Source organism: Pomacea canaliculata, linkage group LG13 (assembly GCF_003073045.1).
Source record: "Pomacea canaliculata isolate SZHN2017 linkage group LG13, ASM307304v1, whole genome shotgun sequence".
NCBI classification, from domain to species: Eukaryota; Metazoa; Mollusca; class Gastropoda; order Architaenioglossa; family Ampullariidae; genus Pomacea; species Pomacea canaliculata.
In genome coordinates this window covers 2,672,991-2,699,997 of record NC_037602.1, presented here as the reverse complement: position 1 = coordinate 2,699,997, position 27,007 = coordinate 2,672,991, and the positions used below count along the sequence as shown (strand labels likewise).

Genomic DNA, 27,007 nt, shown 5'->3' with positions numbered 1-27,007 from the left:
GTGCCATTGACAAGAACTCGTTGCTGCCTGTCGACCAAAAAGTGAATTATCCATGACACTAGCTGATGATCAAGGGAAAACTCGTCGAGGAGTCTTCGAGCTAGGATATGTGGCTGGATAGTGTTAAAGGCCGAAGAGAAATCAGCGAATAATAGTCGAGCATGGGCTTGAGGATTCTCCAGGTGTTTGATTAGTTTGATTAGTATGCAGATATCCCATGCATAATTGGGAAACACCAGATGAAATAGATGCAGGTAATCCCCTAAATCTTCAGTTTCTGGGGAGTGCGGAGACCACACTTTTCTCGGGCCCAGCATTTTCGTGAGGGCAGTGCTCATCACTCTCTCACTGCATTTCCTTGTCCTATTCATGAGTGTCAGGTGCCCACTCAACATCTCAGTTATTTGGAGTCAATTGATCCAGTCAAGTACTAATTAAACCTTGGATACCAGTCCTGAACCTACTTCACTGTCTCCAAAGGCATCATGAGCTGGAGATGGAGTAGACGTCATTATCCGGCACTGGGATTTCTTAAATGACCTACAATTTTTCATCATGCCTTGTGCAAAGTTGATTACACAATGGCTGAACACAGAAGAAAAATAACATAGTGATATTTCCCTTAGTTACACCACAACAGATTTTTAAAGACAGATTTGTTTTGTTTCTGCCTCATGTTCTGTCGGCCTAGCAGGCATAATATTTTATAAACGATAAGCAATCTTTTATTTTTGTCATATATAATTCATTATCATTAACAGTCTCTTATTCCTCACTAGCCAAATCAAAGTTCCCAGAAAAAATTATTTGATAAAGTTAATCCTGTGTACAAAAGGAGGGGACCATCTAAATATATGGATGTCCATAATAAAGATATAAATAATTTGTATGCACAGGAAAGACAGAAGTTTCACATGGCAGCTTGCGCGCACATGGTGCTCCAATAATTTCATCTGACCTCTATCTCCATGAAAAGGCAAACAATACCAGCACAAAGTCAGGTGACTAGCGGCATTCCATTTTAGATATTTGTTGACAGGAATAAGTTTATTAGCTGTTTTTATGTGTTTGTTTCTAATCTACTCTTTCTTTCATTCCTTTTACATATTCAAATAAAAAATATTTGATGTTTTATGCAAAACCCTAACAAAATTACTCCAAAACCTTGTTTTATGACAAATAAAACAGTGGCGCATTAATTTTTCCTCTATTTTCAGGAAAGTTGAGAGACACATATCTGGTGATATTTCAGTATTATTAAAGTTTGTTTTTAAACCTGATTTGCACATACTGTTTCTAATGGTCTAATTTTAGTTCATGACACAATAATGAAATCTTTAGTGTCAGCTTTGTTACTATGGAAGACTCGATCACTTGTATGAATACTTGCTTATTCATCTGTTTTACTCTCATGTGTTACCATCATAGACACAGTGACGTTACAAGTTTAAACCTGAATAATTCACACGTTCTTTAAAAACGGCACAAAAATCTTCTGACAAAGAACATCAAAACCCCATTTTCATGTAAAAGTAAAGAGCAACACATTTAGTAACTATTAAGCTTAATTATCATGCATGCCTTTGCACACACACACACACACAATTCTCGCTCTCACTCTTGCTCATTCATGTGTATACATATGAACAACAAAACAAAGTTATATATGCACTAACAATATTTATTATTTCCATTCTGCTGATGTTTCTTAAAATAGCAGTTTTATATGTCATTTAGACAGTGAAGAAAAGAAGCCAAGTGGCAGATGTCAGAATATTCCTGTATTCAAGATGGTTGTTCTTCGTGATGAGAGCATGACAAAAACCTTCAAAGACATGGTTATTAAGACTGAAGACAATTGTGCGGCTTTACCTGCAATACTTGTCTGGGAATCATGGCAGCCCAAGACTTTGAATGTGGAAGACCTAGATGTAAAAGTTAACATCACAGAAATTGCAGCTCAGAGCGTAGGTTTGAATCTTTGTGAATGATTTTTATTGCTTTTCTGTCAAATGATAAAATGCAGTTTAATACAGAAGGCAGTTCAGTTTATGAGGGTTGAATTTAACTTTCCTTTTTTTCTCATCACTTCTTAAAGATTCGTGTTTTACTTTTATAATATGCAGGAATTCAAGAGAGGGAAAGAGAGTGTATGTGTATGTGTGCTTGAAGCATAGATAGTGTAGGGGAGTGCTTGTGTGTGGCAATGTGAATCACTTACACTGCTTTGTTCCCCCCACCCTGCACCTCCCTCCCTTCCCTTTAGTCACCTGTGCAGTCACCAGTCAAGGCAAATGACCCATGAGCAGTCACGTTTTTGTGTATAAATGGCAAGCAAAATGCAGTGCATGCACCCATTTACTGCTGCATGAGGGGTTCATTTCTTCCCTTTTCTTTTTTGAGTGCAGAAAAGCACCATTGTACCATGTAGGTATTCTGTCAAGCAGCTTACATGCTTCAAAATCTCACCTATTTGGCTTCCTTTATTTCAAGTACTGGAGAAATCCTCTGTAGATGTTTTGGTCTACTTTCAAATGCTTCACATCAAAATCTCTGTTCTCTCCCCTTATATAGTTATCCTTAACTGATTATATACGATGTTAGTTAAGGTAGGTTATAGGTATTAGCATTCTAGGAAATAGGTATGTGTAGAATATGATGGGACTGGTCAGCATGTGTAAATGATGTAAATGAATCCATTGTAAATTTCCATACCTCTTTGTGTGCATATGACTCAGCACATGTCATACATTTGTCCTTGTTGTATGAATAAATGAAACTCGTATCACCTTCTGCTCAGTTAGCAAACAAAAAATAGCTGTGAAGCACAGACCTCACATGATGAGAGTCAGAGGCTATTCAATACAGAGCTGAATGCTACACAGTCAGTCATTAGGTTATTATACCATTTGCCCCTTGACTGGTACCTGTTGTTGGAGGGAGCACATGGATAGACACCGCAGCAGACAAGGCTTGCCTTTTTTTTTTTTTTTTTTTAAACACGCCTGTTTTGGGCAATAGTGAGCAGGTAATGCACATGACAACCAGTCCAGTCTTTCACTTTTATAAGCCAGTTCTTCCTCTGGCCAGTTCCTTGAAGGACAGTCTTTGACAAAGGCTTGTGCTGGGTCACATGGTCAAACCAGACCGCCTTACGTTGCTTACCTGTTACAACTAGAGGTTCCTTTCATTTTATGAGTGATCACCAAGTAGAGTACACTTTTCACATCTGTAAAGCAGGATCAGTACTACAAGGGAATCGTACTTTGTAGTAAACCTGATGTTATGGCTGCACCAGATCCTGTCCAGCCTAGCCATTGCCGCTGTTGCTGTTGTGATCCTGATGCGGAGCTATTGTCCTTGGAGAGGGTGGCTCCCAAATACTTAAAGCTTCTGACTTTCTCAGATTCATGGAGATCTATGTTTTGCTGTTGCCAGCAATCATAACTTTGCTCTTATCAATGCTGGTATTCTTCCACATGTGTTCAAAATCTTCTGGTAAGATCTTGTACTTCTTTGTTAGTACCTACTAACATGTCTGTCATCTGAAAAGCCTAGGTGGGCATCCACCAATGGAAATGGAAGTATGATGGTCTTTACATGGAACAAAGAAACATAACTGGTGGAGATAAAAATGGCAAGATCAAAGATAATATCAATAGATCAATAGTCATACAGAGCCAAAGAAGGAAAAAAAAAATGGCACAGGAAAAAAAAACCAGCACAATGATATGGATCACAACAAAATGTGTAGGTCAAACGATCAATCAATAATCAGTCCTTTTGTGCTGTCTGGCATGTGAGGCAAAAATAAGGGACCTCCATCTGTGTGTCTGCTGCTGTTCTGGAGGCCGTTTCGAGTGATAGACCTCTACTCTCAAGGTCCTTCTTGATCGTTCGCCTTGGTGTTTCTTTGGTTGGGCCTCCCTCTGTTCCTCTTTCCTTGCAGTATCCATCGTAGGGCTGTTCTGGGGATGGAGTCTGGAGACATGTGACACACATGACCTTGCCATCACCAGTGCCACAGTTGGATTGCTTCTGCCAAGGTGCACATCCCTCCCCTGTCTCGCAGCTCTTTGTTTGAGATGGTGTTGGGCCAGAAAATCTTTTGTATGCACTGCAAACACTTGGTTTAGAACACTTCTAGCCTTTTCTTATGGAGGCTGTGGTCTTCCAGAACTCTGACCCAGTGTAGGTCTAACAATGGATGCTAAAATCAAAATCAACTAAGAAAAATAACAAAATGCAGAGAGTTTTAGGTGAGGGCAAGTCATCTGGGATTTTGTCATGTATTCCATGTGCCTTTGTCATTTTGTGCCAGTCATAATCTTTTTAGTACCAGTTTATTTGTACTTTGTCATTTTATAAGATTGCTTTTATCATAAGATGTATTTGCTTACTTTAGAAGACATTGTAAGATTATCTCTTTTGTTGGAGAAATTGAGTGGATTGTGTCTTTAAATTTCCTCATTTACATATACTTCAGCCTCTTCAAGATACAGTAATTAGTCCTGGAAGCATTGTCATGATTGTCTACACTGTTCCAAGCAATGAAGAAAGTGAGAAGGTTGGTCACAGACTAGCAGAAACCATTGGTTCAGTTGTTGCTAAGGTAAGTAACACTTTAGAGCATTTTGATTGACATAAATACATCTGTTAAGTTCAGAAGACCTGAAATCTTTGTTCTTTGATGGGACAAATTCTTTCAATCATGAATGCTTATTTTTTTGTCATTTTTTTATGCTGGTTGACAATTATATAAGTTTGTAAGTTTGTGTAACATATTTTCACTTTCTTAGTTCAAGTGATGAGATGACCAGCTGATAGTAATGTGCAGGATTTAAAATTTAGTTTAACAGAGTGGCTTATGAATCATTTGAAATATAGATACCAGGCATTTAACAAGGGTTTTCCTTGAAAGGCTTACCTTGTCAACATTTTTGGTATACTGTATTATAATTATTCAAATTACAACACAATAATTTATGCATTTGTTCAAGAGCTTGTGTGTGTATGTGCATGTGTATCACACCACACACTCTTTATGACGTTAGTGCTTCATGTATCGCAGTAGGTTGTTAATACCTTTATTACGGCAACTGCTTGCTTGCCATCTGCAGCTGTTTGTGCAACTACTGCCAAGTATGGCACTGCAGGCAAGCTTTCCACCTCAGCTCAGAGGCTAAGTACTTGACCAATCTGCTGGTTCAGATGGTGATGATTTATGATGGCAATGCTGGTACATGTGTTATTTTCTCTGCTGACTTCTTTTGGCACACTTTTCACTCCTCTTTATATACCCACTGAGAGGGCTAAAGTGCCAGGAGTTACTGGCCATATCAGAGAACAGTGATAAATGTGCTACTGGGGCTGCCTATAGCTGGAGGTTGGAAGAAGCCCCCTCCATCCCCTAACATGAACTTGTGCACCTATCAGCATTGCCAACCTATCGGCCTAACCTACATCTAAGCCAGCCTCTACCACGTGTGTATGTGCATGCATGCACAGATGTATGCGAGTGAAAGAGAGAAAGAGGGAGAGAAAGACAGGATGTGACTAAGTAAAATAAAGCTTACAGCTTTATTGAAATTCAAAGTTAGAAGCATTGTTATCAGTTAACACCTGATCTGAATAAGTATTTTTGTTAATGTTGGAGGGGGAAAAAAAGGAAAATATTCAAAAAAAAAAAAGAATTGTTCTCAAATTTCTAGGGTTTTTTTTTATATTGTTAGTTGAGAATATGGACTCAATGATACCAAGCAAAATTTCCATCATGAAACTTCTGTTGAGCTTAATGCAAAAACTGCCTCTCATACCATGAGTGAATGAGCATTAGAGCAGGATCTATCCCCATCTCTGCTTATGTCTCTGGTTGCAACAAGTGAGAATATTTTAGCTGAGGTGTGCATTTTTGTTGTTGTGCAGTTTCCAGATGTAGTGATGGTCACTTTAGGGCTGAAAGCATCTGAGAACTTATCATCGGGTGTCCATGAAGCCATCATTAAAACACTGACAAACTGGAGCAAGGCTATCAACAATGACATCGAGTTTATTGTCAGGTAGTTTTGTACCATGCTTTTTAATCTTTTGAAAGATTTAAGAAACTCGGCAAATGCTACAAAATACTGTTGTCAGCATCCAACTTGCATGATTATGTAAGCCAAGAAACATTTTCAAAGATCACAGCATTCTATGTATGTACCTAGTATGTCTTTTTCCCTATGTGATTACTTGCAGGGATGGGCTAGTCACACAAGACTGCCAAATTATAGAGAAAGAGATTTGTTTTTATCATCTCTACAGACTGTAAAAGTAACAATGGAAGAACAGTTCTCAGCCACAACCTGTGTTTTTGCTTATTCTCCATAAATTGATAAATAAGATCACTAGTCTTTCGGTCTCTGATGGAAAATCTTGATTAACTCTAATGACACAATGTTGCTGCAATTCAATGGCAACCTTCATGGAAAAATTCCCCAACTTCCAGACCCAAGCTTCTAATTATTCTCTATATTACTGTCCTTTGTTCTCTATTTGGTGATTTGACTGTTTTTTAAGATTAGGAGTAAGAAAGGCAGGGGAGAAGGAGGTGAAACCATCTACTAGAAATATTCATGGGAGGTGGGTCAAAAAGCTAGCCATTTGGTACATGTATGAGGAAGAGTTTACCTTGATTTTCTTTCTTCAAACAGGAAATCTTGGCATATGGAGAACATAGACTTCAATGGACAACTGTCTATCTCTGCTATGGGACAAGCGCACGAAAAACTTAAAGAACTGATAGCAACTGATTCAAACTTTCTTATTATGCTATCTTGCGTGAGTGATTCCTAAGATTTTAATCAATTAGAAAAGAAGTAGAACTAGATTACAGTGTTTATTTTTCTTATATGAAATGCTAAACGGTGGTTTGACAGCATTAAAAAAACAGATTTTCACCCAAATTTTTATAATAGTATGGATGCTGAAAAATGAGGTTTGTTGTAAAATTTTACTCCAGCTTTCTTGTCATAAAATGGATACTTCTGGAATAGCCTTTACAGTTTTGTTCAATCAAAATAGTCTAAGTAACAGTGAAGATGTGTGCCGAGGTAATGTGACATTTTTATTTTCTAGATGCCAGGACATCTTTCGGTGGCACTGGCTACATGCTTGACAGCAGCCATTCAGAGTGTCAAGGCCAACTTCCCATGGATCCATGACCCAGTGGATAATTCATGTTTTCAGCTGATGGATTTGCTCCCCATAAAACCCTTAACTTCACTGCACCAAGAATATCACTGTATGAACAAGAATGTCAGAAAGCAGTTCCACCATAGACAGGCATACCCCTGCATGCGGAAAATTGTGGATTTAATGGCACAATGTGTGAGGTTATTTACTTAACATCTTGAGATTTGGGTTTTGATCTGTTACCTAGCGGAATGGAGCTTAGAATCTACTTACATCTGATCCTCTTTCATATAGGAGTGTAATTTTTTCCCTGTCCTTTCTGGTCTATGATCAGGTGTGTATGTGTGTGTGTGTGTCGATGGGGGCAATACAATGTGGCATTACTTTAATATGTTTTGATGTTTTTTCTGAGCAGGGCCATGCCTTGTACCTGCCAGGATCAAGAGATGACCTGTATGTCACTGATCTTCAGGGATACTCTTCATTAATCTGTGCCTTTTCTGAGACGAGACCTCCTGTGTCAGGCAACTTTTCTTGTCTTGGTGGTCTGACATCATTTTGGAATAAAGCGGCAGTGGCAGAGTTTTTGAAAAACCACAGTGCAGAAATAAAGGTGAGAGATTCAAAATATTTCTAGTTCATCCTGGTGTGATTTAGCTCACTTTTAAATGTAAGAAAAATAATCAAAGAATATAAAAGGTAGGATAAGTTTTGGGGTTTTTTTGATCATTTAATTATAGGTGAGCTAGACAAAAACAAGAGCTTGTTGATCTTGTCAGACACCTTGATAACGCATCAACACAATATTGCATGAACATCATGGCAGTAAGTCTAAACTGATTAGCAGCAGCAGCAGCAGCAGCTTAGGTATCATAGTGAAGCACTGGGAGTGGTTCGACCATTATACCCTCTACAAAAAACAGACAATTTAGTACACTTCTACAGTGCTACACTTACCTGGAGAAAGAAAAAAATGTTTCCTTTCAATTTACATTTGAAAAAAAACAAACATCAAGCCAATAATAAAATATTATGATGTCCCCTGTGAAACAAATGTTTATATACATATAAAGGAATAGTTAACAATTAAACACTGGTTAACATAGCAAGTAACCTAATATCCTTAGGAATGTTTAAAAGAAATGAGAAGTTAACCGTTAAAACACCAGTTATAATTACATATACAGGTAAACTCTACATCAATGTACATCAATTCCAATCGTCTGAATGACGCTTTAACAGATACAAATAGTTACACATCAAACATATATTGGAGTCATCAAAACAGATCTTGAAGAATATAGTTGAGTTATAGTGTAACATCCAGCATTACTCTTTTTCCATTAAAAAGCATCTCACATATACACGTAGAGGTGTCTGTTAACAAATGAAAATACTACACTAAAAGAATCAACTGGCGGCGAAGCGATATTTGCGTACAGACTGGCCGCAGAGCAAATGGAAAAGCCCTGACTGAAAAACAAGATAAGGTATATATCTTATCTTAAGATAAGGAGCGTAGGCTTTAGATGTGGGAGACAGAGTCCTGGTACAAATACGATATTGGACCTCGTATTACATCCAAAGTAGATGATTGCTGGGAAGAAGGAGCTTTTGTTATTCAGGATAAACTGAACGATATATACCTGTGTGTGTGGTTCAAAGAGAAGATGGATCTGGACCAAAAACGGACACTCCGAATCTGTTACTCCCAGTGGGGGCATTAGGCTGGACACCACCTTTGGCTCAGGGAAGAACCACCAGGATTAACAATCCCAGACAGTGTGTAGATGTGGTACATAGCAGTTGCACTTTCACCTCCTGATGCCTGCACTTTCCACTGGTCAAAGGTGACCTCTTGGGGTGATGTAGGTGGAAGCCCAATAAAGACACATTCCGGAGGAGAAATGGGCGGTCGTAACTGCACTCCTATCGCTCTCATTACTTAAGGTCTCTGACATATCCTGACCGGAGCTCTTCCAAATGGTGGCGAAGCTCTTTCACTGTGTTTTTTTGGTCTGCTGCTCTGGTGCTGGTTGTGTTGCAGTCAGCCATGGTGTTCTGCCGAGTGATTGATGTTACTCTTGCACAACTAGTCCCACATTGGGCGCCAGGAATATAACCAACACGTCAGTCCCTGGTGCCTTGGTAGGAGTAGGCTAGTCACACAAGAACACAACAAAGATGGAAATTTCCGCAGAACCGTAGATTTTATTCTGAGTTTCACTCGGCTGTTTCTCTCGACTCTCATTTTAAATTCAAAAAAGCGTCTCTCAACTGTAAAACTGTACTTATCCTGTCCCTGTTGAGCAATCCAGCAACCATGTCCCCCCCTTTACTCACGGCCTGGTCACGACCTTTCGCTACCACCCCTCATCCGGTGCTCACCCCTATCCCCCACTGTCTGGTCATGCCTTCCCAAGGCGATTTCGTAACTTTAGATGTAACAATAGGTCCAATATCCAGTAGCCACATAGGTGGACAGTTCAAGGCTGGCTATTACATAGTCATGTGAGCAGTTTGACCCCTATCTTCTACAAAAACAAATAACTTAGTTCACTACTAGAGTGCTACATGCACAAATTCACAAAATTCAGGATTATTCAAAAGATTTTTAATTTTAATGAGGAAAATATGACAAATACTGTGTATAGTAACACCATATAAGGTAATGTGCTATTGCATTTCTATTGAATTGTTTTGACAGCAGAGAGGATAGCACCATACAGAGATACATGTGAACAGTATTGTATTGCTCTGCTTTCTTTATGTAAAGTATAGTAATGTTACTTAACAATAACACTGTAATCAACGTCATCAATGTATCAGTGTCACTGTAATACTTATTACTCTTATAAGTGAATACTACACAAAAAGTGTGTGTGCATGCACATGCATGCACTTGTGCATATGCAACAATGAATTTATATTATAAAGCATAAGACAGAACTGTGCATAAACTGAGGTGCCAAGGTGCTGTTTTATTGTGTGCAAAATGAAAATTGCAATTTTATGGAAAATCAACTTTGGGAAACCAGAGACATTTGAAACCTATAGTTCTGTATCTACTTCACAACCATTTCCCTGGCTTCTGAGAACTATATTGTTTGTTGGGGGAGGCAGGGAGCAGGGCCACTGAGAGCCAGTATGGGCCCTGGGACAGACGACTCCTTGTAATTGTACTTTTCATTTTCCCACCATATAACAATATGTTTACAAAGTTGATTGTCAGTATCTATATTGCATTCAGTAACGTTAGGACTGCAAACATTAGGACAAGTGCACTAGGATCTACTACTTGACCATAGAGTTGCTCACATGTGAGTGGTTAATTAGTACAAATGAGTAAAAATGATGTTAAAGGATCAAACTTGTAGTACCCCGCTCCAGAGAAAAAATTTCCCAGAGTGAGGAATGTTATGTCAACCTTTCTTTAAAAGAAAAAGGAAAGGAAAAGAAGGAAAAAAAATAGCCGAGGCCGAGGCCAAGGCCGAGTCTCCTTCACAGCTGCGGGCCTGAGTACACCAGACCCTCTCATCAGGCCTGGCAGGGGGACAAGGGAATGTATACATGAAAAAAGGTTTAGCTTTAGTTGAGAACATGTTTCAGAGATACAAGATTTTTATAGTATTTTATAGACTAACAGAACCATGACTAATATGTCTTGACAGCTCAATAACAGTAAATCAGTTGGGCATGACTGTTGCAATGACAGTGTAAGACAAATTCTCAATATGCATATAGATTTTGCTTAAACTGACTCTTACACAACAATCAGTTAACTTATGCTGTAATAATGTACATTCTTAGCTAAGAAATGAATTATAAAAAGAAAACAAAATGACAAAAAAATCAATACAACAGTCGGTGGAATACAAAATCAACAGTTCTGTTTTGTTTGCCATTCAAAGGACCATAGTGTTGAAGACCTGAAATTTTAAGTTTAAATATGTGGAAAAAAATTACCAAAAGTAATAACCTAAAAAAGGCTGGCCACTTTTTCCTTATCTTTAGACTGCAAGAGGTTGATTTATAAAACAAAACCTGTATGTTGCTATGCATGACAGTAGTCAGCCAGAATTTAGACTAGAAAAATGAATGTTTCCCTATGATAGTCAGAACAAAAATTGTAATAATTAAAATTAGTGTAGTAACACTTATACAAAGGAATATTTGGTCAAGTCTCTTAGCTTTGAGTTTGTTGAACTTTTTTCTTTTTATTGACAGTGTTGTATATAATTTTGGGTCATCAGATTTCTCATGATTTGATGTTACTAATGTACCATTGTCATCCATTGGCTTTAGAAATTTCTTGTCATTATGTGTTTCTGAATCATTTGCTGAATCATTTAGAACAATTCTAGAGTTATTTTGTGCATCTGCAGTTATCTCTGAGTGTGATGATTTTTTAAGCACACTAGGCTGAATGAAGTTCATGGCTTTATTTCTTTTGTTGAAAATGTTTGAAAAGATAGGAATAGTGGGCATTTTTTTCTCTAAATTATCTTTTTGGCATTCCACATTATCTCCTATTACCTGCTTTTGCTCTTGGTGGTACCGATAAAGAACAAAGATTGTTGCAAGAAAAGTCAAGACACTCCACAGCCAAAGTCCTATTAATAAAATCATAAGCAATGGGATTTTTTTCTGGAAAGAATGGGGCATGATGTCATTGAGATAACCAGAAAAAACAGTGTTGGACAAAAAGATAGAAATAAGAAAGGAAACTTTTTCACCTGCTTCAAGCGGAATAGTAAACACCAGACAGTTCATGAGAGCAGACACACACATTGGTCCAAGTAATGTTATTGAATAAAAGTATGTCGAGCGTTTTAACACAAACACAGCTGTCAATATGCTTCGTTGATAGCTTGAAGAACTGGGTGTTTTTGTCCAGTACATGTCTGTAATGCTCCATTCTCCTCCTTGAGAATTTTGTTTCATGAAACTTTCAGTGATGTCATTTGTGTATATGAGTGTGATAGGAGTCAAAGATCCACTTAAAAATGTAATGCGGCATGTTTGTTCATCAAAAGGAAAGTATGTAAAATCCATTTTGCAGTATGTTTTGAAATGCTTATCTAATGCCACTGTGATAACTCCAGTGTGATTTATTGACAAATCAACACTTTCATCAAGAGCAATTGTTTTGTCTTCAACTTCACTCATTACAGTCAAAGATGGGGTCCATATCTGGGAAGCCTGAAACTCCACTAATGAAACTCCCTCATACTCACTTGAATTCCAAATGAGGTCTGGGTGGTTCCATGTTAATTGGAGATAGGCAGTCATCACCATCACTTCCTGATTACCATTCAGCTCAAGAATATTAGTAGGGAATAGCTCTATTTCAACCACAGTCTCTGGTGTGTGGTGGCTTGAGTTAAATGAAGTTGTCACTACTGGACTGGGTGGGATCTTGAACTGCACAGCTGGATGTTTTAAGAGATCCTCCATCAAACTGTAGTAGCCAATCCTAACAGGATTTGACAGTGGAGCTAGTGCACTCTCCACAAGAGACATTGCTGCAATGAATGCTAGCACAGAAAGTAAATCCATGCCACAAGTCCATTTGTGAGTTTCTTTCCCTCACTTTAAAGGTACCAACAAAGCTGACATCATTTCAAATGAGCCTTTTTTCTATAAAATGATGTTTTTACTCTTTTTTAATGATATTTTTATATAAGTGTAAATATATACACAAGTCTGATCAATCTGACTACAAATTTGAAGTAGCATTTGTAGTAGCTGTTATTCTAGATCATGAGAGAACTGCTGCAGCTGACCTGTGGATTTCTTTCTCAGGTAGTTTCCTTTTATACTGATTTCCCTTGAGTGTTAAAGGGCACGTAAAGGCAACACAAATGTCACTTCAATAAATATGTGTCTCTTAAATAATTAATGCAGTGAACTTAAAAGACCTGTATCCTTAATCATTGAATGACATTTTTCTGTGATAGTATTGCAATAGATTTCATATTAGAGTATCATGATATGATGATCCAGCCGCACGGCTCCTGTATATTTGGATTATTCTGCATAATTCATGTCAGTACTGTCTGTGCAGATGTGGTCTTTAAAAGCAGAAATATGTTCTTCTTAAGCATTTGTAAAACTTACCAGCACGACAAAACATCAGATCTTCCTTCTGCAACCAAATTTGTCAAGGCTTAAACATATGTATCTCTCTGCCTCATAAATTTTTCTATTAATTAGATACTTTGATGAGATTTTTTTATTATTATTTTGGAAACTTTTATGCTGTGTATCTCATTCATGATAGCTAACAAAGAAATCTAAAATCTGTCTGCAACCATTTAAGGGTTTGGGGTTTTTGTTGTTGTTGTTGTAATGTTGATTTTAGATTACAACAATTTTTTTTCCTGCACCCAACTTCACAGTAGGTATGTTTGTGCATATGTGTGTGTGTGTTTCATGCATATATGCGCATATGCTTGTGCCTGCATGCATGTTTGCTTGTGCATGTGTGTGTCTGTTTTCAAGCATGCATTGTTTCTATGCCTAGAAGTTGCTTTTGTGGCATTTTCATTTCATGAAGTATTTATAAATTGTGGTGGGTGGTGCAATTACAGAATCCGCAAGCAGCTTTAAATTGTACTCAGCCAGAGCAGAGTGGACTGAGCCTGCCTGTAGAGTGCTGTGTAAATTTACATTTCTCAGGACAGTAAGCCACCACTCCTTTGGTTGGCGCACTTGCAATAGTTTAAAACCGTTGTGTCATGCAAAGGTTTTTCTGTCATCTTTTCTCATTATTTCTGTGGAATTTTACTGTCCTAACTCAAGGTTATTTAAGTTTTGTTGAGTAATAGCTATAATGAATACAGTTACTTAGCATAATATAAAAAGATGTAATAATTATATAGCTTTGACAGTCGAGAATATTAGTGGAGTAGAGACATACAGTGAAACATGGCTATCATGGCTGCCTATATATTAATAGCACTACATTGCTTTATTCACATGAGGTATGATAGTTGTACATTATACAAAATTGGATTATACAAAATTGATCATTAATTAATAAGGATAATTAGCAGGATGATATTACATACTACGATTAGAAGTGTAACCTTCTTTGTAAAAGTTCACATGAGCAAACATACAAATTATGTATAGCAATCTACACACATAAATCATAATAAAGGCTATTGACCTCACATTGACATTTTAGCATTTAGAGTTTAATGCTAAAATGCAACTTACAATTGTGATAAAATGTCTGCTTTTTTTTAATTAAAAAAAAGGTAGAACAATGATTGTATTAAGAAAAATAATCATTGTAATTTTCTTTTGTGTGAAACTGGGATTCATGTTATATCAATATATTTTAATGTATTTGTCTTTTGTCTGTTGTTAGGTGGGAAGTTTTTTAAAAAAAAATATTAAAACATGATATCTAGTTAATTTTTATAAACATTGAGACTTCAGATTTTATATCTGTTTATTTACTCTCTTTTCACTTAAATTTACTTATACATTCAGGAAAAAGCAATCAAGCAGTTTTGGTACATGACAAAGTGAGCTATAATTTGAATTAACAGAGCCAGCACTGGAGGGTGGGGGCGATTTGCAAGCAGGGGCGACTGCTGAAGGCCCTGCACCTGATGGTGGCCGGCGTGTGCTAAGTGCATCTGTTGTACCAGCTTCCAAACGCCTGGCAATTCTATTTTGCCCAAGTCCCTGCATCCCCCTAGCGCTGTCTCTGGGGACAGTTGGATGTAACCAAATCATTTGTTTAAAATTAAATCAAGCCAGTGCTGGGTGTGCTGTTAGTGTGTGTATGTGTGGCTGCTGTGATGACAGTATAAGATAAAAGTGCATTTTTTGTTAATGGTAATATCAAGATAATTACAGCGTTATCTTCATAACATTCTGCCAGAAATTAATTGTCTTTGTTAAGTTTTAATAGTGTGTTGTCCATAGGAAAAAGATAACAGAAGTTTATGTGTAGAAATAAATTCATAAATCTGTCATCAGTTACTTTTAAATTATTTTACTTTCATAAAAAAACAACACTAGCTGAAAATATTAATTTAACTACTTACAAAGAAACTAATATATCATGCCATTTACTTAAAAGTTAAAGGTCATCCCCTAGCCTTTTCTTGTTGTTGGGGGGGGAGTTGTTAGAGACCTCACTTTTTTCAGGTTGAGCTTTCTTAAGGGTGGTGTTCATCTCCTCTCCCTACCTTGCCTTACCTTCCCCGACCCTCTGTGGAGTCAGGTACCCATTCTCACCAGTTGGGTTGACTGAGGGAAGTTTGCTGCCCTACTCAGGTATCGAACCAGCATACCTCTCATTTTGGATGCCAGCACTCTATAACCAGTCGGCAATTCGCTTACCCATGCATTTATTTACACAAGCTTGAGAAATAGTTCACAAGGGATATATATATATACACACACATGGAGAGAGACAAAGAAAGTTATTTCCCAAAATGCTCATATATAGTTGCTTGTTTTTTGGGTTTTTTTTAATCAGATGTTGGAATGTAGTGTTAAACCAAACATGGGTGACTTGATCACGACATGCAATTATTCCAGATTATGTACAATTTTTGATGTACGATTACTTTTTCATTGACAGTTTTAATACATTATCTGGTAGGATGCAACTTTCGTCATGTTGGTGTTTAAAAAACTAGAAATAAATTGTAGTTTAAAGCATTAAGCGTGTTGGAGCATCTAGTCAGATAAATATAATTAAGCTAGAAGAATAGTCTTTCTTGAAATTTTTGAGTGTTTTTAATTTCTGTATGAATAGGTTATGGGAGTTCAGACTGTAACCCTTGATTTAAAATGCATATTCATGTTAGATTCTGTGAAAGCATATTTCACTAGTAATTAAAAAGTTTGTACATTTGCTTTTAAAGTACTAATTTATTAGTAAATGTTAAAAATTAAATAATCTTGCATAATAAATCACTGCTTACAATAGATTACTATAGCACTCTAGGATAGGTTCATCCTGCACATATCTGTTACAAGAAGGGTGGCTGTGTTTGAAACCTGAATGTCTTGCCCAAATATATATATAAAATGCTACATACTTGTGGTAACTTCTGTAAAGGTGAGCCTGTGTTTTCTGAATTTTTAAACAAAGGATGCTGAAACGCTGCAGAAAACCTGAATCTGTACCAGTAGACACTTGAAGGTTTTAAAAACTAGCTCTAGAAAATAGATTGGGTCCCAGTTATTTGAAGACAAAAGATCGTAGTACTACAAATCAACACAGCTAAACTTACACAAAGAAATATTTGGTCAAACGTTTTGGCATTCAGCTTGCAGATTTTTTCCTGTGCATGGACAAGTTGGTCTGTAACTTTAGTACAGTATTTTGAATGCTTCATTGATAAATCCTTATCAGATGTGTCATGTTGTGACATTACTGAAGTGATAGCTTCATGATTTGAGTTTTCAAATGTGCTTTTATGGTCTGTTTCTGGACTAGTTTGTTTTAAATCTTTTAAAGTTGATCTTGTTTGTAAATAACTTCTTATGTCATTGGGAATCTCAGAATCACCGACTTTGTTTCTTTTGTTGAAAATGTTTGTAAAGAAACTGATCAAGCAGTTTGCTGGTGTTATTTTTTCTTTATTGTTCTCTTTACATTCTCAGTTATCTTCTATGATCTGCTCTTGTTCTTGGTGGTACCGATAAAGGACAAAGATTGTAGCAAGAAATGTCAAGAGACTCCACATCCATAGTCCTATTAAGAAAGTCATCAGCAGTGGAATTCTACTCTGAAAAGAATGGGGCAGGATGTCACCGAGATAACCAGAAAAAACAGTGTTGGACAAAAAGATAGAAATAAGGAAGGAAACTTTTTCACCTGCTTCAAGTGGAATAGTAAACACCAGACTGTTCATGAGAGCAGACACAAACATTGGTCCAATTAATGTTATTGAATAAAAGTATGTCCAGCGTTTTAACACAAACACAGCTTCTCAATGTGCTTCGTTTGTAGTCTGAAGAATAAGATGCTTCCCAGTACATGTCTGTAATGTTCCATTCTCCTCCTTGAGAATACTGTTTTATGAAACTTGCACTATTATTTTTCAGGTAGTTGAGTGTAATAGGAGTCCAAGATGCACTTAAAATGTAATCTGGCATATTTGTTCATCTAAAGGAAAGTATGTAAAATCCATTTTGCAGTATGTTTTGAAATGCTTATCTAATGCCACTGTGATAACTCCAGTGTGATTTATTGACAAATTGACACTTTCATCAAGGGCAATTGTTTTGTCTTCTACTTCACTCATCACAGTCAAAGATGGGGTCCATATCTGGGAAGCCTGAAACTCCACTAATGAAATTCCCTCATACTCACTTGAATTCCAAATGAGGTCTGGGTGGTTCCATGTTAATTGGAGATAGGCAGTCATCACCATCACTTCCTGATTACCATTCAGCTCAAGAATATTAGTAGGGAATAGCTCTATTTCAACCACAGTCTCTGGTTTGTGGTGGCTTGAGTTAAATGAAGTTGTCACTACTGGACTGGGTGGGATCTTGAACTGCACAGCTGGATGTTTTAAGAGATCCTCCATCAAACTGTAGTAACCAATACTGACAGGATTTGATAGTGGAGGTAGTGCACTCTCCACTAGAAGAAGCTGGCACATTGCAATGAATGCTAGCACAGAAAATAAATCCATGTCACAAGTCCAGTGAGCTCTAAAAATACTGTTTCTTTTTTCTCACTTTCAGTATGCATAAACACATTTCATTTGAAATCAGCCGTTTTTTCTAGATCTTTAGTCCTTTTTCATGATATTAGTATGATAGTGTAAATATATCACAAGTCTGACCAATCTGATACACCAATTTGAAATATACTAGTCACCATATGAGAGAACTGCTGCAGCTGAACTGTGCATTTCTTTCTCAGGTAGTTTCCTTTTATACTGCTTTACCTTGAGTGTTAAAGGGAATGTAAAGGCAACAGAAATGTCACTTCAATAAATATTTTAGGTGCAGAATACTTGTCTCTTTAATAATTAATGCAGTGAACTAAAATGACCTACTTCCTTAATCACTGTTTGACATGTTCTTCAGTCATAATACTGTAGTATTTTTCATACATATGTAATAAATATAGACATAGTGTATCATGATATATTGACTCAATGCTGCCTCTGTGTACTTGGATTATTCTTTATAATTTATGCTAGTGCTGTATGTGCAGATGTGGTCCATCAAAGCAGAAGTTTGTTCTTATTAAATGCATGTGTGTAAAATGTTGTAGTTGAGCAGTATGACAAAAGAGTAGATCTCTCCTTTGCAAATGATTTAGTCAAGGCTTAACCCCATGTATTTTGATATCTTTTAAATTTTTCTGGTAATTGATAACCCTTGGTGGTATTTTTTTGTATTACAGTTCAAAACTATGTGCATTGCCTAATCTCATTTATGACTGATAATCAGTAGAGAAATCTAAAATATCATATTTGTGGGGCTTAATATCACATTTAAAATTTGTTTTTGTTATTGTCACTCTAATTTGATTTCACTACTTTTTCATGTGTGTGTGTGTGTGCATGCATGTATTTGTGCATGCATGCATGTGTGCTTGTGTGTGGGTGTGTCTGTCTTTAAGGCATTCATTGGTCCTATGCCAAGTGATTGCTTTTCCTCGAATTTCATGAATTATTTAAAAGCTGTTGTGTCAGCCTTTAATAACTTATTCAGATTAAGTGAACTGAGCTTGCCTGCAAATTGCTGAGTAAATTTACATTTTTCGGGACATTAAGCCACCATTCATTTGATTGGTGCACTTGCAAATACTTCAATGTGTTGTGTCATGCAAAAGTTGTGTATTCTTTTCTTGATTATATCTATGAAATTTCATAGCCGGAACTCAAGGCTATTCAATTTTTTTATTATTGAGGAATAGCTATAATAAATGCAATACATAGCAGCACGATAGAAAATGATGAACCAATGCTATTGCTTTAAAAGCACAGAGTATTAATACAGACAGAGTGAAAATGCTATTATATCTATCTATTAATAGCACTACATTGATTTATTCACCAATGATTACACAGTTTTTTTACTAATCAGTAAGGTACATGCTGTGCATGATGATGTTACATACTTAAGTATAGACTTAAAGGTGGTAAGAAAATCAGAGTGATGGAGGCTGACAGGAAATCTGTTCCAAGCTAATGGGGCTTGGTAGGAAAATTCTCTTTTGTGAGTAGGCATCATACAAACCTACAGTAATCTACAGACATACATCTTCATAAAGGCTATTCCTCACATTAACATTTGTGCTCTTAAAGTTCATTTCTAAAAAGCTAAAACAATTTAAAATTGTGAGAAAATTGTTGCTATCTGTTATATTTAAAAAAGATGAAACAATGACTATATTAAGTCTAATAATAGTTGCAATTTTGTATGAAACTGTAATGCTTTTTCAATCAATTTTAACATATTTTGTATTTTGTCTGTTGATAGGTGAAATCTTTTTTTTAAATAATATTTCTTATTTCTAGATTATTTTCATGGGCATTGAAACTGCAGATCTCAGGTTAGTCTCTTTCACTTAAATTCACTTTCTCCTACCCACCTGCCAGAAGCAAAGCAATCATGGAGTTTTGGTCTATGAGGAACTGAGCTGTTAATTTTTTACTCAATTATTATGTCATCAAATCTGAATTTTTTTATCTTACATATTCAGTACAACAGTTCCCCCATCACCTCACTCCCACACCCCTACAATCCCTTTCTTCTTCTTTTTTTTTCATTCCTTAATAACTGGAAGTACTAGTCGTAGGGGAGATAAACTGGGATGCAGAAGTGGGTCCATGTGAGAAGGTGCCCAAATAAACAGCCACTCCTTCACATTAGTTCCCCAGCATTTCTCTTGCTGGCCCTGGGGTCAGCTGCTTTCGACATACTCTTGTAAAACAGTCTTCTGCAAAGGTGTCATGACAGACACATACACACTCTAACAGGGATATCCAGCATTGGCTTGCATTAATTTTTAAAAAGTGTATTTTTTTAATATTGTTATCACAACAATCACAGACATATCTCCACAACGACTTGCCTGAATGAGTTTCTTTTTTATGTGTAGCTGTTTTTAATGGTGATATCAAGATAATCACAGCATAATCTCCATAATGTTTTGCAAGAAATAAATTTAGGTTTTAATAGTGTCCTCTCCAAACAAACAAAAAAATACCAGAGGCTTATTCAAAATGTGTAGAAATAAATTTATTGATTTATCCATTACTTGTAAAAGTTATTTTCCTTTTACATAAAAAACAAAATAAAATATTTCATGCCATTTACTTAACCTTATTTAGAAAATGTTCACAGCATATATATAAAGAGATGGTTATTTATCAAAAATTGTTGCACAATGTTTGTTATAACATCATGTTGAAACATGCAGTACTGATGAAGCCAAACACAGATACCTTGATCATAACATGCAATTATTCATGATTATATCATTTTAAATGTTAAATTAATAATGCTTTATACACAGTATCAAATAGTAATCAAGTATTATATATGTACTTGAATCCCATTCATGTTTTAAAAGTATAAATTAATTTCAGTTTAAAGCAATGAGCCTCCTGAAATATCAAGCCTGCATGGTTTATATAAAAAGAACGGTCTCTCTTGGCATTTTAAGTGTTTTCAATTTCTGTGAATATGGTATGAGCGTTCAGATTTTGTGCTCGTTTGGCTTAACCCTTGCTTTAAAGTGCATAGCCATGTTTGATTCGGATTGAGTAAGCATATTTAATGGGTTATTACCAATTTCTACATTTGTTTTTAAACTTTAAGTACTAATTTATTAGCAAGTGTCAAAAGGAATCTAACCTAGTATAATCATTTACTACTAACAATAGATTGCTATTGAGCACTCCAGGCTGGGTCCCTCCTGCAAAGGTTTGTTATCTATTATAGAAAACACACAAAAAGAACTGTAAAACTGTTTTGTAACATTAGTTTGCTGAGTAAAACAGATATGCATTTGAGGTTAGAGAACCAGATACCTTCAAAAGTGAAGTCTAGCAATCAGAAGGATATTAAATAAAATGAAAGGTGACGTGAAGACTACACAGCTTCATTAGGAAGTAAAGTCAATGGCTGAACTTTCCCTGACAGGAAAGAATGGATTTCGTTTGGCAGAGGGAGATGAAAGTACTTGCCAAGTTAGATGAGCAATTAACAAAGAATGACAACTTAGATTAACACATTCTCACCTCCTTCCCTCAAGTTAAACCATTCTTTCCTACATGAGAAACAAGTTTGGTCTTTAAGAAATTTTAACAAAAGAATATAAAAAGCATCATACAAAACATTTTGAAAGAGTCTAGTAAAGTTAATGGCCTAACAAGTGACTATTGCTGTCTTGCTTGCTACAGAAAGGGCTTCCGTGTTTAAGACCTAAAAATCTTACCTAAATGATGTAGTGCCACTTGTAGTAACCTCTGTGAAAATTAGCCTGTGTTTCTTAATTTTGGACCAAAGAATATTGACATGCTACAGAAACACTAGCAGACATTTAAAGGTTTTAAAAACTGGGTCTAGAAAAGAGATTGGGTCCCAGTTATTTGAAGAAAAAAGATCGTGGTGATACAAGATAACACAGCTAAACTTACACAAAGGAATATTTGATCAAGCGTTTTGGCATTCAGTTTGTTAGATTTTTTCCTGTGCATGGACAAGTTGGTCTGTAATTTAGTACAATATTTTGAATGCTTCATTGATAAACCCTTATCAGATGTGTCATGTTGTGACATTACTGAAGTGATAGCTTCATAATTTGAGTTTTCAAATGTGCTTTTATGGTCTGTTTCTGGACTAGTTTGTTTTAAATCTTTTACAGTTGATCTTGTTTGTAAAAAACTTCTTATGTCATTGGGAATCTCAGATTGTGGTGAATTGTTTACCAATATGGGCCTAATGTGGTCACTGACTTTGTTTCTTTTGTTGAAAATGTTTGTAAAGAAATCGATCAAGCAGTTTACTGGTGTTATTTCTTCTTTATCTTTCTCTTTACATTCTCCATTATCTTCTATGATCTGCTCTTGTTCTTGGTGGTACCGATAAAGGACAAAGATTGTAGCAAGAAATGTCAAGACACTCCAAATCCATAGTCCTAATAATAAAACCATCAGCAGTGGAACGCTACTCTGAAAGGTGTGCGGCATGATATCACTAAGATAACCAGAAAAAACAGTGTTGGACAGAAAGATAGAAATAAGGAAGGAAACTTTTTCACCTGCTTGAAGTGGAATAGCAAACACCAGACAATTCATGAAGGCAGAAATAAACATTGGAGCAATTAATGTAATTGTATAAAAGTATTTCTGGCGGCTTAGCACAAACACAGCTTTCAGTATGCTTGGTTGGTAGCTTACTGAAGAACTAGGTTTTATTTCCCAGTACATATCTGTAATGTTCCACTCTCCTCCTTGAGAATATTCTCTCATGAAACTTCCAGACAGCTCACTTATGTACTTAAGTTTAACAGAAGTCAAAGATGCACTTAAGAATGTAATCGAACATTTTTGTTCATCAAAAGGAAACTGTGAAAAATTCAGCTTGCAGTATGTCTTGAACAGTTTTTCTAATGACACTGTGATACGTCCAGTTTGATTTATTGTCAAGGTGATGCTGTCATCCAGGGCAATTTTTTTTTCTTCAACTTCTTCTATCACAGTTAAAAATGGAGTCCATATCTGCGAAGCTTTAAGTTCAGCTGCCACAACTCCTTCATAATCACTTGCATTCCAGGTGAGATGTGGGTCGCCCCATCTTAATATGAGAAATGCAGACATTACCATAATTTCCTGATTACCATTTACTTCCAGAATATTGGTAGGGAGTAGTTCAATTTCAACCACTGTCTTATGTTTGGGGTAGCTTGAGTTGAATGAAGTTGTCACTGGTGGACTTGGTGGGATCTTGAACTGTACAGCTGGATGAGCTAAGAGATTCTCCATCAAACTGCCATAACTGTTTCTGACAGGATCTGTCAGTGGAGCTAGTGTACCCTCTGCTAAAAATAGGTGGCACACTGCTGCAATGAATGTTTGCACTGTGAGTACATCCATGATACAAGCTCAGTGAACTTATTAAAAATCCTGCATTTTTATTTTATTCACTTTATGATATCTCCAGAACTGAAACTGTGTTCTCTCCAGGGTAGCAGTCCTCTTTTGACAGATATGTACACACATCTGACCAGTCTGGTTACTCCCATTGGAAGTAACAGTTATGTCACCATGGTAGCAGAGAATCAATGGGAACTTCTTTCTCCTACAAACTCCTTTTATACTATTTCCTCTTTAGTACAATACAAATTCTGTTGCTAAGGTTTAAAGGGAACTCAAAGACAACAATAATAAAATTCTAATAATAATTTTAGTGGCAGTATGTTTTTCGCATTGAAATTTACCACTGACTTAAAATGACCTAATCTCACAGTCCTCCTATCATGGTATTGCATTTTCATCATATGATGTGAGGTTTGGCCTCTATATAATTGTATCATCTGCATAATTTATGCCAATACTGCTTGTTCTGGTGTGATGCTTAAAAGCAGAACTATGTCCTAATTGTGTGTCAAACTTAAATTTTGTCATTTTAGTTGTGTTACAAAACAGTATACCTTCTTTCTGCAAAAATGTATTTTAGAAATACATTTCTATACAATTGATATATTTTTAGCAATCATGGAACATAAATGCTGTCTTTATATGTTACACTTCAATAAATGTTGTCTTATCTCAATTAATACGGAGATTAAAAAATTGTTTTTTTAATTTGGGTCTTGAAATACCCTTTAAATTAAAGTCATCTGTCATTGCGTTGGATTTCAATAGCTATTCTTCTGCTCCCAGCTCACTCACTCAACTGAGATGTATGAGAAAGACAGAACAAGAGAGAGAGGCAGGGGGAGATGTGGTTGCTTTCAAGCAAACATCAGTCCTCTACTAAGTGATTGTTTTTGTATCATTATCATTTCAGAAAGATCTATAAATAGTAGTGCTGCTACAGGACTAGTCCATTATCTTTTAATTATACTCAGATTCTGCCAATTGTGCTGAGCCGGTGTGAAAAGTGCTGTGTAAATTTGCATCTGAAATGAGTGCAAATCACTATTGCTTTGGTTGTTACCTGGCTTGCATAAGCTACAACGGTCATGTTAAACAAAAGTCATTCTGTCCTCATTTCTCTGTGGAATAGCTCTGATATTAAGTGACCTAGGTGGAAAAAGAAGCTTCTGAAGCAGAAGAATCATGGAAATGTAATGTAATGGGTACCTGATGGTAAAATGTTGTGTGGAAGTAGAAGATTGGGCTCTGGGCTACACATGTTGTGCCACAGACTGTGGACCACTTAAGCTCACCACATCTATGGGAAATTTTGCTTTCTTTGAAACCTTTTAAATGGAGTATAAAAATAAAACTAAAAATTTAATAAATACATGAAATTGTAATTTGTGCTGCTGATTAGCAGCTTGAATATGAGATTTATTTGTCATTTTGTTTTCAAAACATCAAAGGGAAAGTATTTTTCAAGAAGGATCAGTTCTTTCTATCTAAAGTTCACTTTTCCAACATCATCACTTATATCTGTGGAGATGTAGCGCGGTCCAGTGGCGCAACGGTTAGCGCTGTTAGCGCCTGTCACCAATACAGTGAAGGTTGGCTGCCCTGAGTTCATTTCTCGTCTCGGGCACGCTGATCTTTCTCTGCACGTGGCATCTGTTTACAGGGCTGGCTGCTTGCCGTAATATAGCCTTAGCTGCTGACACGGCGTAAAACACCAATTCCCCCCCCCCCCCATATCTGTGGAGACAAGCCAAATGTGGTCATCACAATCCAAAATCAAACATGAAGAAGGCAGTGAAACTACTTGAAGCAAACAGAACATCATACACCAACAAAATGTATTAAATGTATGCTATGTCGTATATAAGTGGGTAAAGAACAAAACATTTTTAATGTAAATGTGATTTAAATTTCAATATGGACTTACAAGGCTATATTAAACTAACGTGCTTTCTAAAAATTTCACAGAAGTAAGGTGCACATTGTTTCTCAAACACAGATGCCAGTTAGTGAATACAGATTGCTGTTGGTTTTTTTTTAATTAATGCATCTGTTCTAACATATTGGCACATACACACATACATGCATACAGGGCATTCCTCCATCTTCTTATTTAGTTAACGTTTTCAAATTTACTGAAAGCATCATTGGACTGGTTTGTGCAACAACTGTGTTGTTTCCCAGGAGAAATACAGGATGGAAAATGGTGATTACTTTTGTTTGTAATACTCTCAGGCCTTTCATCTGAGCTTAATTTTTTTGATTGAAGCCAGGCACTATAGTGGTTGCTTAACACTGCTTGAAGAGCAGAGCAAACATCAACAGAAATTGGAGCATTATGGGGACAGGATTTCGTGTTTGACCATTAGTGGCAACAGAGTTGTGATTAACAGCACCCCATTATATCACAGATTTGATGACGTGGTGCAAGGAATGTTCTGTTCTATAGAAATATATTAGCAGACTCTTAATGTTATGTATTTTACTGACTTGTTTTCGTTTCATTCACGCTAGCATGTATCTCGTTAGAAAATCTGCTTTTGAATTTCTGATTTAGTTATATGATTCTTTTTTATTCATTGTTTATTTAGGTGAAGATCCTAAGGGAGATTATTTTGAACTTATTTTACTTTTTTAAACTAATATTTTGTTCTCATACTATGTTTACTTTTTAAGCAATTCATTGATACACATTATTTTTCAATAATTAGGAATTGCTACAGGGATTTTAATATGATGTAGCGCACTGGAAAACACACACACAGAGTGGTCTTTGAGCAAAAGATTGCTAGTTTAAGGCATGCATGGGCCTGTGGCTAGAAAACGTCTGCTTCTAACAAAGGGCATGTTCCCTGATTTTATCAGGAAAGAAAAGTAAAAAAAAAAAGAGGGTTGGATTCCATCTTCCAAAAACCTTGCCTTAGATATGGTGAACCACCTCACTGCCCATTAGGCCAGTAGGCAATGAGAGTCTTTATAATATAAACCCTCATGCTTACCTTTACTTGTTTAAGGCTAGACCAATAACAGACTAAAGATTATCAAGCTAAGGAAACAACTTTGTAAAAACAAAATTAGTCTTGAGTGGAACTGAAAGTCTTATACATAAAAGCACTATTTACAGGTGCCACAGTATTTATAGCCATTGCACAACAGTATATTCATGTTTATTATTTTGTCACAATTATCACACTTGAGTCATCTTTATGCATACAGGTGGATGACTTTATAAAGTTGACAACAAAACAGGCATTGGTCTTCCCTCTTCGATCAACACCCAGTCAGAAGCCTCCCATAGAGGAAGGTAGCATCAACACGAAATCCTCTGACAGCAACTTCTCTGAGATGGTGTTCATTCATATTAAAGATTTGCCAATTACCCACCCAGCCTTGGTATGTTATTTTTGCCAGGCTGTGCTCTTTGCAAAGCATATACTTTTCTAGAATAAATATTTTTAACTTTTGAGAATATAATTTGATTATTTAATAAAATATGTACATCTGTCTTTTGCTTTGTGGGTATGCGTGTATACACAAGCAGGTAAACTTTCTTCTAAGTTAACTTTATGATTATATGGTTGTATGTAATGCACTTTTCTCTTTAAGAATCGGGGAGACTTATTGTACGATTAGTGTATTCATCTTGGAGCAGATGGTTGCAGACCTGTAGTTGTTTGAGCTGGTGCCCAGAAAACCTTCTTTATCCACCCAGCAGCAGATGGATA

General features: G+C 36.3%; 4 protein-coding genes across 8 annotated transcripts in view; 1 reads left to right on the top strand and 3 right to left on the bottom strand.

The window, feature by feature from the left end:
- LOC112554025 overlaps positions 1–27,007 on the top strand; it is a 57,896-nt gene that overhangs the window by 5,640 nt on the left and 25,249 nt on the right. For 3 of the 5 annotated variants that reach the window (XM_025221594.1, XM_025221593.1, XM_025221596.1), the window contains 9 exons: positions 897–1,001; positions 1,738–1,967; positions 4,487–4,612; positions 5,121–5,156; positions 5,926–6,059; positions 6,693–6,819; positions 7,117–7,368; positions 7,589–7,786; positions 26,499–26,675. In XM_025221594.1, coding sequence (XP_025077379.1) covers positions 897–1,001; positions 1,738–1,967; positions 4,487–4,612; positions 5,121–5,156; positions 5,926–6,059; positions 6,693–6,819; positions 7,117–7,368; positions 7,589–7,786; positions 26,499–26,675 — 1,385 coding nt within the window. Of the gene's footprint in view, positions 1–896; positions 1,002–1,737; positions 1,968–4,486; positions 4,613–5,120; positions 5,157–5,925; positions 6,060–6,692; positions 6,820–7,116; positions 7,369–7,588; positions 7,787–12,641; positions 12,774–26,498; positions 26,676–27,007 lie in introns of those variants that run through there. The other 2 variants (XM_025221595.1, XM_025221597.1) reach the window with 2 other exon arrangements.
- On the bottom strand, positions 7,795–26,627 carry LOC112554028 (neuronal acetylcholine receptor subunit beta-3-like). The gene is made up of 2 exons (XM_025221599.1): positions 26,499–26,627; positions 7,795–12,744 (listed from the first exon to the last, which is right to left on the bottom strand). Exon 2 carries the CDS (start codon positions 12,730–12,732, stop codon positions 11,260–11,262), a length of 1,473 nt encoding a protein of 490 aa, XP_025077384.1. The 5' UTR covers positions 12,733–12,744; positions 26,499–26,627; the 3' UTR covers positions 7,795–11,259.
- LOC112554029 (acetylcholine receptor subunit beta-type acr-2-like) lies at positions 16,881–19,919 on the bottom strand. Its single transcript, XM_025221600.1, is given in 2 exon segments — positions 16,881–17,301; positions 17,304–19,919. Coding segments are annotated over 2 exon segments (819 nt in total). The 5' UTR covers positions 17,853–19,919; the 3' UTR covers positions 16,881–17,031.
- On the bottom strand, positions 19,919–23,778 carry LOC112554027 (neuronal acetylcholine receptor subunit alpha-3-like). Its single transcript, XM_025221598.1, has one exon. It carries the CDS (start codon positions 23,277–23,279, stop codon positions 21,747–21,749), a length of 1,533 nt encoding a protein of 510 aa, XP_025077383.1. The 5' UTR covers positions 23,280–23,778; the 3' UTR covers positions 19,919–21,746.

Bases quoted from the DNA above. Each gene is read 5' to 3' on its own strand.
- LOC112554027 (XM_025221598.1), bottom strand. From the start codon at position 23,279: ATGGATGTACTCACAGTGCAAACATTCATTGCAGCAGTGTGCCACCTA.
- LOC112554028 (XM_025221599.1), bottom strand. From the start codon at position 12,732: ATGGATTTACTTTCTGTGCTAGCATTCATTGCAGCAATGTCTCTTGTG.